This window comes from Protopterus annectens, chromosome 8.part1, assembly GCF_019279795.1.
Source record: "Protopterus annectens isolate FY-2018-M chromosome 8.part1, PAN1.0, whole genome shotgun sequence".
NCBI lineage: Eukaryota > Metazoa > Chordata > Ceratodontiformes > Protopteridae > Protopterus > Protopterus annectens.
Window position 1 is genome coordinate 536,745,398 of NC_056742.1, and position 13,515 is coordinate 536,758,912.

Consider the following 13,515-nt stretch of genomic DNA (forward strand, 5'->3'; position numbering starts at 1 on the left):
ATTCCAAAGTCTAGGTCCGGCGTCGGTTGCTGTTGCCTCTTCCCTGACGTCAGTGCGCCAGGGGTATAAAAGATGCAGCTGACGCCATGTTCTTCAGTTTTTCTTGCCCCAGATGTCAGGTGCCCCCAGATTGGTAGACTGAAAAAAATATGCCAATAAATATGCACAAAAATAACATTTCCTTCATCTACAAGCAAATGCACCACATAGGTTGTATAGGATGGAGAAGTACAGATAAGTCCCAGCAAAGAAAAGGGGGATGGTGGGTGGGTAACCTGGACTGCAACAGTGAATACACTCGAACATCTACATTTATGGTAGGTACACAACTGTACTATGTTCATCGTGTTTCACTGTTGCAGTCATTACTCTTGGGTTGAATCCCAAAGCTGAGGATGGGTGGCTGGGGCTAAAGAGGATTAGGAGAGGCTATGAGGCCCTGCAGAACTGCAGTGGCAAAGCCTTCTCTGGATTTAGAGTAAAGAGGTAAGTGGTAGTGTTTGTGAAAGTGTGCACTGAACTCCAAGATGCAGCCTCTAAGATATCTTTGGTTGGTACTCCTCTGAGGAAGGCTGCTGAAGTGGCTGCTGCTCTGGTAGAATGAGGCCTAATGCCCTTAGGCACTGATTTCCCATGCTGAAAATAGCAGAAACGGATGCAATTGCCTATCCATTTAGAAAGTCTGTTTTGAGATAGCCTTTCCTTGTGATCCTGCAGCACATGACACTAAAAGTTGCTCAGTCTTTCTGAAAGCTTTAGTTCTGTCCAAGTAGAAGCGTAATTGCCTGTGTATGTCCAAAGAATGCAGAATTTTCTCACCCTTGTTCTGTGGATTTGGATAAAAGGTAGGCAAGTGAATGGTTTGGTTGAGGGCCACACTGGATACTACCTTAGGCATAAATGTTGGGTTTGTCCTCAGAGAAACCCTGTCTGGATGAAAAATGATAAAAGGTTCCACAGCCATGAGTGCTTGTAACTCCGAGACTCGTCCTGCAGAGGTTATTGCTAGGAGAAGAGCTGTTTTCCAGGATAAGAATTTTATATCCGCTGTTGAGGCTGGCTCAAAAGGAGGCAGTCTGAGTTCTTTCAAAACATAATTGAGGTCCCAGGCCAGAATTGGTGCTCTCCTTGGAGGCCTAATGTTTCTGGCCCCTCTGAGGTACTGCCTTATTAAAGGATGAGAAAAGATAGGTGGTTCCGTATTGTAATGGGCTGAAATGGCAGAGGCATGAATCTTAATTGATGAGAAAGAAAGGTTCAGCATCTCAGTTAGGTATTGTAAAATCTGAGGGATATTTGGTACACACGTGTCAATGCCTTGTTCCTGGTTCGAACCACAGAATCTCTTCCATTTTTCTGCATAAGATTTTCTGGTACTGGGCCTCCTGGCCTCCAAGATAACATCCATAACAGCTTTTGAAAGTGGAGTGTTCTGAATGGCTACATTATCTGCTATGCTGTCAGATTTAAGGTCCTGACTTGGCTGTGCAGAATCCGAATGTTTTATTGGGTCAGCAAGTGAGAAGTTCGAGGCAATATCCATGCTGGACCTTGAGACAAGCTCTTTAGGATTGGGTACCAGTGCTGGCGTGGCCAGTCTGGTGCAATCAGTATCATTTTTTGCTTCTCTTGTCTGACCTTTAGGAGTACCCTGGGAAGGAGAGGCAGTGGAGGAAAGGCATATACTGTTAGATTTTTCCAGCTGAAGGACAGAGCATCCACTTTCCATGCTTGCTTGTGATAAATCCTTGGCAAAATCTCTGCAATTGGCAGTTGTGAGGGCAGGCAAATAGATCTATGTCTGGGCATCCCCACTTCCTTGTTATCATGCTGAAGACTTGTGGATCCAGTTTCCATTCGTGGGGATACATGAGGTTTCTGCTTAGTTCGTCTGCCAGAGTATTTGTTTTTCCTGGCAGGAATTGTGCTTGCAGGTGTACTTGATAAGTCAATGCTGTGTCCCATAAGGTCATTGCTTGTCTGCAGAAGGGGTAGGAATGTTTACCTCCCTGCTTGTTTATGCACCACATGACCATAGTATTGTCTGTCTTTATCAATAGTTGTCCTGGATGAAGCAGGTCCTTGAAAGCTGTCAGGGCATTTTGAACAGCTAGCATCTCTTTTTGATTGATGTGAAGATGCATCTGGTTTGCAGGACATGTGCCCTGAATACATTTTCCTGCCATATGGGCCACCTAGGCATAATCTGATGCATCCATTGTCACTGTCTGTCTGGCTGTGGGTAAACTGAATGGCAGACCCTTGTTGTGGTGACAGGTCTCTGCCCACCATCGAAACTCCTGTTGCAGGCAGGGAATGAGTGCAATTACTGTCTCCAAGCTGTGGCAATGCTGAGTCCAAACACTTTTTAGATACCATTGTAGTTTCCTCATATGCAGTCTGGCATATGGAATTAGTAGAATGCGGGATGCCATGAAACCCAAGGCCTGCAAGATTTTCCTTGTAGATAAGTGGGTTTTTGTTGCCAATTTCTTGAAGTAAGAAGTCAGATGCTTTTGTTTGTCTGGCGTGAGATAAGCCATCTGGGCAGTTGTATTTAAGCTTGTACCCATGAATATTATCTCTTGAGAGGGCACTAGTTTTGATTTCTTTTCATTTACTGTGTACCCTAGGCCAATTAGTAATCTTTTTACAAACGCCAGATGCTTTAGAAGAATGTCTTTGTTCTCTGCTTAAATTAGGCAGTCGTCCAAGTAGGGATATATTTGAATTCCTCTTTATCTGCAAAATGCAATTACTGGTGCCAGGCATTTTGTGAAGACCCTGGGTGCAGTAGATAAGCCATAGGGCAATGCACAGAATTGGTAGTGCATTCAGCCAGCTATGAATCTGAGGTATCTTCTGCAAGATTGTCTGATTGGGACATGCAGGTATGCCTCTTTTAGGTCCAAAGTTACGAGCCAAGCCTTCTTGCCCAGCATGGGCAGTAGCTGCTGTAGAGTCAATATCTTGAACTTTGGAACTTCCAGAAACGTATTTAGTATAGACAGGTCCAGTATTGGTCTCTAGGTTTTGTCCTTTCTGGGCACTAGGAAATGTCTGGAGTAAAATCCTTGCCCCTGCTCTTGTTGTGGTACTTACTGAATGGCCCTCATGTCCATGAGGTTTGTAATTTGTTTTTGTGCCTCTGCCCATTGATTGTGTGGCAGGTCTGGCATACCTTTTGACCTGGGAAGGGTGTGAAAATGGAACCTGTAGCCTTGGGACACTATGTTCAGGACCCATTTGTCTTGGGTAACCATTTGCCAATTTGATGAAAAAAGTGCTAGTTTTCCCCCCTAAGGGGGCTGCCAAAAGAAAAGTGCTTGGACCTGGCAGAGGAAAGTCATTGGGACTGTTTCCTGTAAGGTTGTGATTTGTCTTCTCCGCTTTTGGAGGTAGTAGCACCCCATTGTTTAGGCCTGTATGAGCCTTGGGGCTGAGATCTACCTCTGGGACACCTGTATCTGCCTCTTTGTGGTCTGTCTGACAATGGAAAGGACCAATGTTTAGAAGGCCAGTTTCTGCTAAACCTGGGTGGCTGTACCTGTAAGAAATCCTTGACTGTCTGCATGGATTTTGCTTTATCCTCCATTTTTTTTCAACACCTCTTCTGCTTTAGTACCAAACAAAGTATCCTGCTGTAATGGAGCATCTAATAATTTTGCTTTAACATGATCAGGCAGATTCTGTTCCTTTAACCAAGCATGCCTTCTAATAACAGAACCTGTAACAGCGGCCCTGCAAGAGGCCTCCAGTGAATCATAACCACATTGCAAAGTATGCTTTCCCACTTGTTCAGCTGCATGCAATAAATCCTGCATTTCCTTGTTCTCCGAACATTCAGTATTTTCCAACAATTTCTGTTTAAGCAGTGACATTAAATATTGCTGATATTTAAGCATATGAAACTGACAATTTAAAGCCCTCACAGCCAAGGTAGCAGAAGTGTAAACTTTTTCCCCCCATCTGTCTAGAGCCCTAGAATCCCTATCAGAGGGGACAGGGTTTTTTGCAGTGGAAGCTTTTACCCGTTTGGGACCCTGAGAAATAGTTTCTGGGTCAGCTGCGGGGTTTTTATATAGGAATTTATGAGAATCCGAGACCCTGTAGTACCTGTCTGGCTTAGCAGGTGCAGGGGGTAAAGAGTCAGGGGGCAGGCCAGACTCTGAAAATACATCATCTACAATGTCTAGAACAGGTGGAATAGCAAGGGGCTGTGCTGAGGAAGTAGCAGAAAGTCTCTGAGCCTTTTCTTAGATTCAGAATAATCTTGGCTCTCCCAATGGAAATGCTCCCTCATGGTATGCAGGGTTTTCCCAAAAGAATAATCCTCAGGAGGAGAGGCTGAAAGAATGGATTCTTCAGCATCAGAATCCTCATAGGGAAGCATGGAATAATCCTGTTCAGAAGAGGAATCAGAGGAAACAGAAACCTGATCAGAAGAATCATACTCTGTCTCTTGCCTAGGCCTCTTATCAGGTGGGGGATGGGAACCCTTGATCAAAGTAATTGGGTCTTCGGCCATTTTGAGCATCTGCTTTTTAGGCATGGAAGTCTGAGTAGGAGAATGCTGTACTTGTTTCTTTGTCTTTAGAGCTGCTTTAGTCTTTGTCTTTGAAGCTGAAGATGGCTTAATATATAGTTGTGTAGGTCTGAAGACACCCTCAGAAGCCGATGCCTGCTCAGCGGCTCCGGACCCATCTGAGGGAATGATTTCCGAGTGTCCAATACCTTGAGTATCCAGAGGCCCAGTCGGCTCCACGTGGGAGTCGGAAGCAGCCTGTGGCTCTGAGGTAGTGGGCGCCAGGGGCTGCGAAAGCGCCTCACTGAGAACTGGCAAACTGGCAACTGGCCTAACGGAGGCTTCGTCGTCAGTTTTGGACCTCGGATGCCTATCCTTTTCCTTGTCCTTGCGTTTTTTGTAAACTCCGGTCGTCGGCTGTTCTGACGGCATTATATAATTAAATCTTCGGCCAAAGTAATGAAATGCAAAATCGAACCGACAATTAATAGTGCGTTGGTTAAATCTAGCACAAAACCGACAGCTAGCAACGTTGTGATCAGGGCCTAGGCAAGGAATACAATAAGAGTGAAAATCCTTATGAGGTATTTGCTTCCCACAAGAAATACAATTGTTAACTTTTTCTGACATCGGTCTGGAGCAAGAAAAAAGTTTCCCTAACGGGGTACTTGGCTTTAATGAAGACTTCGGTTCTGAAATTCGGATTTGAAAATCTCAGGAGTCGGCCGACCGGCACTTGCGAACTGCTTTTGCTTCGGGCACCGTGAAGAAAGACTGAAGAAAATGGTGTCGGCTGCATCTTTTATACCCCTGGCGCACTGATGTCAGGGAAGAGGCGACAGCAACCGACGCCGGACCTAGACTTTGGAATTCTGGCTGACTGAGGGTAGCCTGCCAGCAGGATAACCCAAGAGTAATGACTGCAACAGTGAAACACGATGAACATCTAGTCATGAACGATTCCTCTGCCACAAGCAAAAAAACAGTAAACTAATTATAGTAAAACAAAAACTCACCAATTTAATACTAAAATCAGTGCAAGTAGTATTAAACAATTTTATCAAAAGTATTTCATCCTGGTGAGTAACTTAAGGGGAGAGAGAGACTGCAAAATTATACTTATGTGCTTTCTGTCGACAGCCAATAAACTGGGAAATGGAGGGAATTATGTTGTCAAATCACCATAAGGGGTGGGCAACAGATACACTGGATTTAAGAACAGAACTACAACAGAGTGGGTGAGAGGGAAAAACAATTAGACCCTTACCTCTGAGCTGACTGGTCTGTAACCATACTGCTCAAACTCTTAGTGCAAGAAATCTGGACAAAGCTTAAAATAATGGGGGGGGGGGGCAAAGGTCAAAAAACAGGGATAGATTTAAATATAACAAGATTTGTGTTGGCATGCATCTTTTGAAGGATATGAAGTCTGAAACTCAAATGCACATTATTTAGTGACTTCGATCTTCAGTGATTTGTCAGAAAACAAATTTTTTATGAGAAGCAGACCAAAAATATGAAGCAAAAAATCTAAATAATCTTTGAAAATCTGGACAGTCAAGAGGTATGCCTGGAACGGGCTTAATGCAAAGAACAGTCCTGCACTAGTCTGACACAAACAGCACACAAGTATGAAACTAGAGTTTACTATCAAAGGTTAGACCACTTAAAAAACAAAATGTAGTGCAACTATGTACTGGAATATTGCTCTTACAAAATTAGAAAGTTGTTAAAACAACAGAATTTGTGCTAGTATGCATTTCCTAAAGGATATGGGGTTTGAAGCTCAAAAGTATCTCAAGAAACTGTAAAGAACTGCTCCAAACTCCAAATTCCACTAAACAAAGCAAAAAACACGAAAGCGAGGACGAATGCAGGCTGGAAAAGATCCTCCAATTTTATTGACACACAAAACCACAAAATAGTAATCCACAGAATGAACGCCTTCACAGTTACAGCGTTTTCGTCCGAATGGACTTCATCAGATAAAATTACCTTTTACTTTATGATGTTTATATATAAAACCAATAAAAACTTGCACCAATCATTTATCCATCTCATTTAAAACGTACAAATCAACCTACAAGCTGCTGAATAAATAATTAATTCGTCACTTCCTGTTTCCATAATAATTGATTCTTAGTTATGAATAAATAAACTTTTAAATAAATAAATAAGTATAATTTATACATTAAAAACTCCTAAGAATGTTAACTGTTTATAAATATTCTAAATAACATGTTAAAAATGTGTTAAAGATGTTCGTTAAAAAACCTTATTAATGAAACTGTTCTAACATTTTTAACACATTTTTAACATGTTATTTAGAATATTTATAAACAGTTAACATTCTTAGGAGTTTTTAATGTATAAATTATACTTATTTATTTATTTAAAAGTTTATTTATTCATAACTAAGAATCAATTATTATGGAAACAGGAAGTGACGAATTAATTATTTATTCAGCAGCTTGTAGGTTGATTTGTACGTTTTAAATGAGATGGATAAATGATTGCTGCAAGTTTTTATTGGTTTTATATATAAACATCATAAAGTAAAAGGTAATTTTATCTGATGAAGTCCATTCGGACGAAAACGCTGTAACTGTGAAGGCGTTCATTCTGTGGATTACTATTTTGTGGTTTTGTGTGTCAATAAAATTGGAGGATCTTTTCCAGCCTGCATTCGTCCTCAAACGTATCTCAATATTTAATGTCAATCCTGAAATGATTTGCCAGAAAACCACAAAATTTATAAGGAAAAGACCACAAACACGAGGCAAAAATGTGGACAGTTGAGAGGTATGTTGCCAATAGCAGGAAAAGGATTCCAGAAATGAATAGTGTTGCAAGCAGTTCACTCAGTACAGCAATTAACAGAGGCAGTAAGAAGGCTCCAACTGCAGGCATATCAGTAAGCACAGAAGTATGTGTGGGGTTGGGTAAGACTCATTCTCAGGACAATTATTTCAACAATTTGTTTGACGCCACCACAAAGAAATGAAAAGTATAACATAAGCTATGGGCTACAACTGTAAGCTTCTTACATTGTCTGTGTTTCTTTCAGGGCTGCTATTTCCACTTTCCTAAGACTTGGTTCTTGCAATGAGCCACCATGCCCAGAAACCAAGGAATCGGACACAAGTAGTCCATTTAGTTCTCCATTATACGAGCTTGATTTCCTTGAATTTTCATTTGCTGAACCTGAAAGAAAATAAAAAAAAAATAGATAAAAATGTTTATTTTATTTACATTTTTTAAGCTCCCAACCACCCTCTCCTTATTACCCTTTCAGATCAATAAGCACTGTACTTTTAGCTGCAAAAAAAAAGGTTACAATTTTTTTTATTTTAATATCAGTCAAACTTATTAACCTTCCGACCTCTAACATGAGAAATACAGCATTCATGTGCCAAAATGACCTAATAATAAAATCCAATAACTGAGTAAAGCAAAGAGAAAAACTATTACTTTTAATTTACAGCTCCAACAGATGATAACTGGGATCCTTACCTTTACAGCAAGGCTACACAACAATTATGGGTAGTAGACAAACTTCAGGATCTGTGAGGATAGCTCCGGTTGCAGAAAAGATATGACTGACACTATGGACATAAAGGTCACTCAGTACAGAAAACTTTCTGAAGCTGCCAAATTCTATCCCTTACTGCCATAACTGACCAACTATACTAGTCAAGATACCAGCAATGGACCAACAGAAAGACAAACTAGTAAAGGAAAAATTCAGCTTATAGATGATCTTCTCATACACACATTGTTACAGGGAGCTATCACTTTCCATTTCATATCAAAGAACTCTGCAATAATATGACGGCACACCCAGCTTAGCGCTCCTGGGTGACTGCCTAAGTAAACATGCCCTTGATAAAGAACACAAAGGAAAATCTAGACCAGGAAGTCACAGCAAACTAATGCTCAATACAAGTATGAATAGTTGCATGACTGCCGAATCATACATCAAGGCACTGTACAACACGTATACAAATGCATGGATCTCACCATACCCAAAAGAACCAAGACGCTCTCCTCCAAAAAAGGAAGCCAATCTGGTGGTTCCCCTGCCATAAACAAACTCTACAACAGAATGAGGAAACTGATGCGGAAAAAGGTGAAGTCCCAAGACTCCCTTATCAGCCTCAACAAAAAGTTGAGATCCCTCATCAAATCCTCTAAAGCTAGCTATGAAAACAGAACTGCAGCAAACAGTTAAGACAACCACAAGGTCTTCTATAGTTATGTAAAGAATCTCCACAGCAATACCAAGACCTACTGCACAATAGTACCTACAGCCAACAGATACTGCCAATATACTGGCCAACAGATTTAGTACCAACTTTACCCCTCTACCCCCCCCCAAAGGAACAATCACAATACCAGTAGATTGCCAGGCACCCAGTATTACTGCTGCACAGGTTAAAACAGCGCTGTCCAAGGCCAGGAATACAGCTTCTATAGGACCTGACAATATCTCTGGCTGTGTTCTACATGAACTACAGAGTGACCTGGCACCTCACCTGTGTGCCCTGTTCAATCACAGCCTCACCTCAGGCTTTGTCCTTATCGAATGGCGCACTGCTACAAGTCATCCCTCTCCACAAAGGAGGAGCGACTACAGACCCTGGAAACTATCCCCCCATCAGCCTGACGAGTCTGATATGCAAAGCTATGGAACGCATCATCATGGACCTAATAAACAAGGATATAGGGAATCTCCAAACTCTGGATCTCACACAGTTTGGTTTTGTAAAGGGTAGATCATCCCTGCTCAACTTGGATGACTTCTTTGAGTCAGTCACCAGATATGTAGATGAAAGCAAGATGGTTCATACAGCCTACCTTGATCTGGCCAAGGCCTTTGATACCATTCCCCACTCAAGAATCATAGAAAAACTCACTAAGCTAGGCATCAACCCCTATATCACTAGGTGGGGTTGCAAACTGGCTCACAGCTAGAACCCACAGTGTGAAAGTAGCTGACTCCAAGTCAGAATGCCTGCTAGTCACGAGTGGAGTCCTACAGGGTTCAGTCTTGGGTCCTCTCCTGTTTGGTATCTACTTCTCTGAAGTCCAGGCCAACACGAAGGGACTCTGGCTGACAAAGTTCACATACAATTGCAAGTTGGGAGCTATTGTTAACTCCCCAAGTGATGTTGACATCCTACAGAATGGGCTCACTGAGACCAACGACTGGTGTCAGAACCATGGCCTTAAGCTCAATGCCAAAAAATGTGTTGTTATCCCCTTTGGGAAGAACCCAGTTCCCATGAATTACCATATTGATGGTAGTCGATAAAACAACACAGGCTCTGATCTGGCTATAATAACTCCAAAAAAGTTTAATGTGAAGCACTTTTTGTCTTCCACCTTTGGAAGACTTCATCAGACAAAAGAAAAAAACTTCCTGTCCATAGTTATTGATATTTTTGCTTCAGACACGGTCACCTCTTGGTGTTGTGAGCAGTAGTCTGTTACTACGTTCTTTTCTTCTTTTACACTCCAAGCATATATTTAAAATTATGTTTTCCTACATTTATGCTTTTCATTCAGTATTTCTGTTCTTTATGTTAGAGTACAGTTTTGCATTTTGTTTTTTCTAAAATGAAAGTTTTAAACAGAAGTTTTAAATGAATGATTTTATTTTGCTGACATGAGCTTTTTTTAACACAAGAAAAAGGTTTTTGATGCAGAACACTTAATTATTTAACTTAGTATTTAATTAGTTAATTGAATGGTGGCTGAATCCAATTACTGTGCTTTGCTTTGGCACCTTTTTCCTTTTAAAACTGTGTATGAAGTTTTTTTCTTTTGTCTGATGAAGTCTTCCAAAGGTGGAAGAAGAAAAGCGCTTCACATTAAACCTTTTTGGAGTTATTCTAGCCAGATCGGAGCCTGTGTTTTTTTAGTTTTGGAGAGTTTGTTGTTCCAGTTATTTTCAAACACTGATGGTAGTCCACTGAACGCAATCTGGGAACACAGGTTAACAGCAACCTCTCTTTTGATCACCACATTGCCATTGTGGTTAGAAAGTTTTTCTATGTGGCACATCTCATTACTAAGGGTTTTGCATCCAGGAAGAAGGAGGTTATTGTCTCCCTCTACTCTTCCCTCTTTAGGCCAATCAAAGAGTACAATGCCCCATTAGGGATGTACCTCACTAGACACCTGCAACAATTGGAGAGGCCGCAAAAGTACCTCACAAAGAGGATCCTAGGCCTTAAACACTTGTATATGGACAGACTAAAAAAACTCCAACTATTCTCTGTATCATATCGCTTACTTAGAGGCGATGTCTGCTTGACTTACAAAGCCATGTCTGACCCAGCTCTGTTAAAAAAGCTACATGTAAATAAATCCTAATCCCTCCACACCACACGTTCCAGAGACCTCAACCTCATTACCACAATCAACAGGACGTACTGGAGGGACAGGTTCATAAACCAAAGACTGCCCATGTAATGGAATAGACTTCACATACATGTCAAGCAGAGCACCTCACTGGCCCTCTTCAAGAGACATCTTGATGAGTGTATGGGAAATAGAAAATTCACCCTGGGGATAACTCCAGTGGCTCTACTCGACAGAGGCACTGGGAACTAAGGTCGGGTGGCACAATGCCAGGATAATCCTATGGCTAGGCTTCTAAAGGCCTCAGGGCCATTAGCCTAGTACACACCTATGAACCTACAGATAAGCTCTGACGGAAAGTGATATAGGATACTACTGGAAAGGCTTAACATAATTATCATAAAAGAAGACAACAGGGTTAAAAATCCTTTGGAAAAGGCACTGTTGGCTCACCCTTTGGCTTTTATGCCAAACACAAACAGGGTATCATTCTCCTTATGATTTTGGTCATTGCTGCTCAATACCTGAGCCAATAAGGTAAATACTGGCTTACACTACTAAAAAACGAAAACTAGTAAACATACTTGTTTAAATCAGTCTCCGAATCCACCTGATTCATGAAAGAAGGGCTAGTATACAAGTAACCCCTACACTTATGAAATACAAGGTAAGGACGGGGGCATACATAAGGCTTACAGACTAGAAATAATGTTTTCAAAGACAAAAAACTTAAAAACTGCCAGATTAGTAAGCTTGAAGCGATGAACAGTGATTAATTTTTATACCCAAAGAGGAAAAGAATTTATAATCACTGCCTGAAAAACAAATGTACCACGGAGAAAGGCCTTAAATATCTTAATAGCTTACAAAAAGCTCAGGATCTGTATAACATAAAATGAGAAACAGGCAAAATATGTACTCTGACAGGTGAAGAGCTTTAAAATGTACTAAACGGAAAAAGACAGTTGAAGGGAAAGGATCTGTGTGTTATGTCATATGTGACATATGTCTAGAATGAAAATCTTTCCAACATGTCCTTGTAAATCTTGAAGGCCTTTAAGAAGGCACAATAGCTGAAAGCACTCCCTCTGGAAATTCTTCCCAACCAGCGGAAATGGTTCAACAAAGTACTCAGTCTACTGCAGTAGAGAGTCAGATAAGGCATTCCAGGAACAGAGTTTTAATAAGCAATTGGAACACAGAAGTTGAACAAGGAGGCTTAGCAAAACTCGAACAGGGAAAAAAAATTGCCTGGGCCAAGTAGGTGTGTTCAAGATTATATTCCACTGGATTCCATGGCTTGAGAAGAAATTCCATTACCAGACAAAGACATTCACTGTCAACGGAAACCAGGGAAAAGTGAACTGCAAACCTTTTTGCCAAGTCTACAGCAATGCATCAATGCTATTCTCAATGGAAAACGGAATTAGGTAGAACCCCAGACATTCACCATTTCTAGCGATCAGTACATTGCAAACTGAGTAGCCCCATTTTCCTGAATATCAAATGTACCACAGAAGGACTAAAAGACCTTTTGTTAGGCAACAGCACGTTTATCCTGAACAAGGACTGCTGGTCTAGTATCTGTCTCGAAGGCCATCCCGCAGAATGGTATATCCTTGTCTTCTTGGGGGACAGGAACGAGTGTATCATATTACTGCTAATCTCTTCAACTAAAAAGAAATGGGACCTTAAAGAATCCACTCTAAGAACTTGTTAAGGAAGAACCGCCCATATTTCTTGCATATTAATTGGAATCCTCAATTTTTCTCTGGAAACAAAGCCCTTCAGCCATCTGGACATGGAATTGTCCTTCCCATTCAAATAAAGAGAAAACTTTTATAAAACAAATCTATGTATGTACTGGTTCTAACATTACATATGTAAGACTAAGGCCATCTTCAGTAAATCATAAGACTATGACTGCAGGTACTAAGACTCTCAGAAAAAAAAGAATTATCACAGCCCAAATACCTCCCATTTCCATAATGCTTCACTCTCCTTCGCAAGATATGAGGCTAGCCAAGGTGGGGTTCATTTCTGGGGATGGAAAGTACAGCTGTGAAAAATCTTACCGTAACAGTAGAGGTCCTTATTTTCACTGCTGCAGTATTCCTTATAATAGGGATCCTTTGCCTAGGGCAGGCTCAATGTCCAGCCAGTATACTAAAGCCTTAAGTTGTAAGAAGGATGTCGTACATCACTCGTATGATCCGACATTTGACTAAGGGCATAAACGTGACATATGGATGGACCTTCCTCAGAAATGAAAAGCCCCAGGAGGAACAACAGTCCAAGGAGAAAAGAGGAACGTGCAATCAGAAGGAAAAAGAAATAGGGGGAGGACAGTGGGAGTGAGTACTGCAACAGTGAAAAGGAGGACATCTACTGTTATGGTAAGATTTTACACAACTGTACTATGGCCTTCCACATCACTGTTGCAGTATTCCTTACTGTAGGGAGAGTGGAAAAGCTCAGGAAGAAAGTTGGGAGAAGGAACATCCAGCAGAGCCCTCGATAAAGCCATGTAGGATAGCCTGGCAAATCTGGCTCTATCCCTGGAAACTACATCTAACTTACAGTACTTGGTAAAAATATGCAGAAAAGTCGAAGGAGCTGCCTCA

General features: G+C 41.2%; 1 protein-coding gene across 1 annotated transcript in view; it reads right to left on the bottom strand.

Moving 5' to 3' along the window:
• The window catches only part of EDC4 (enhancer of mRNA decapping 4), a 2,017,057-nt gene that overhangs the window by 1,847,058 nt on the left and 156,484 nt on the right, over window positions 1–13,515 (bottom strand). Inside the window, exon 2 of the mRNA XM_044082055.1 lies at window positions 7,573–7,729. Coding sequence (XP_043937990.1) covers window positions 7,573–7,729 — 157 coding nt within the window. The remainder of the gene's footprint in view (window positions 1–7,572; window positions 7,730–13,515) is intronic.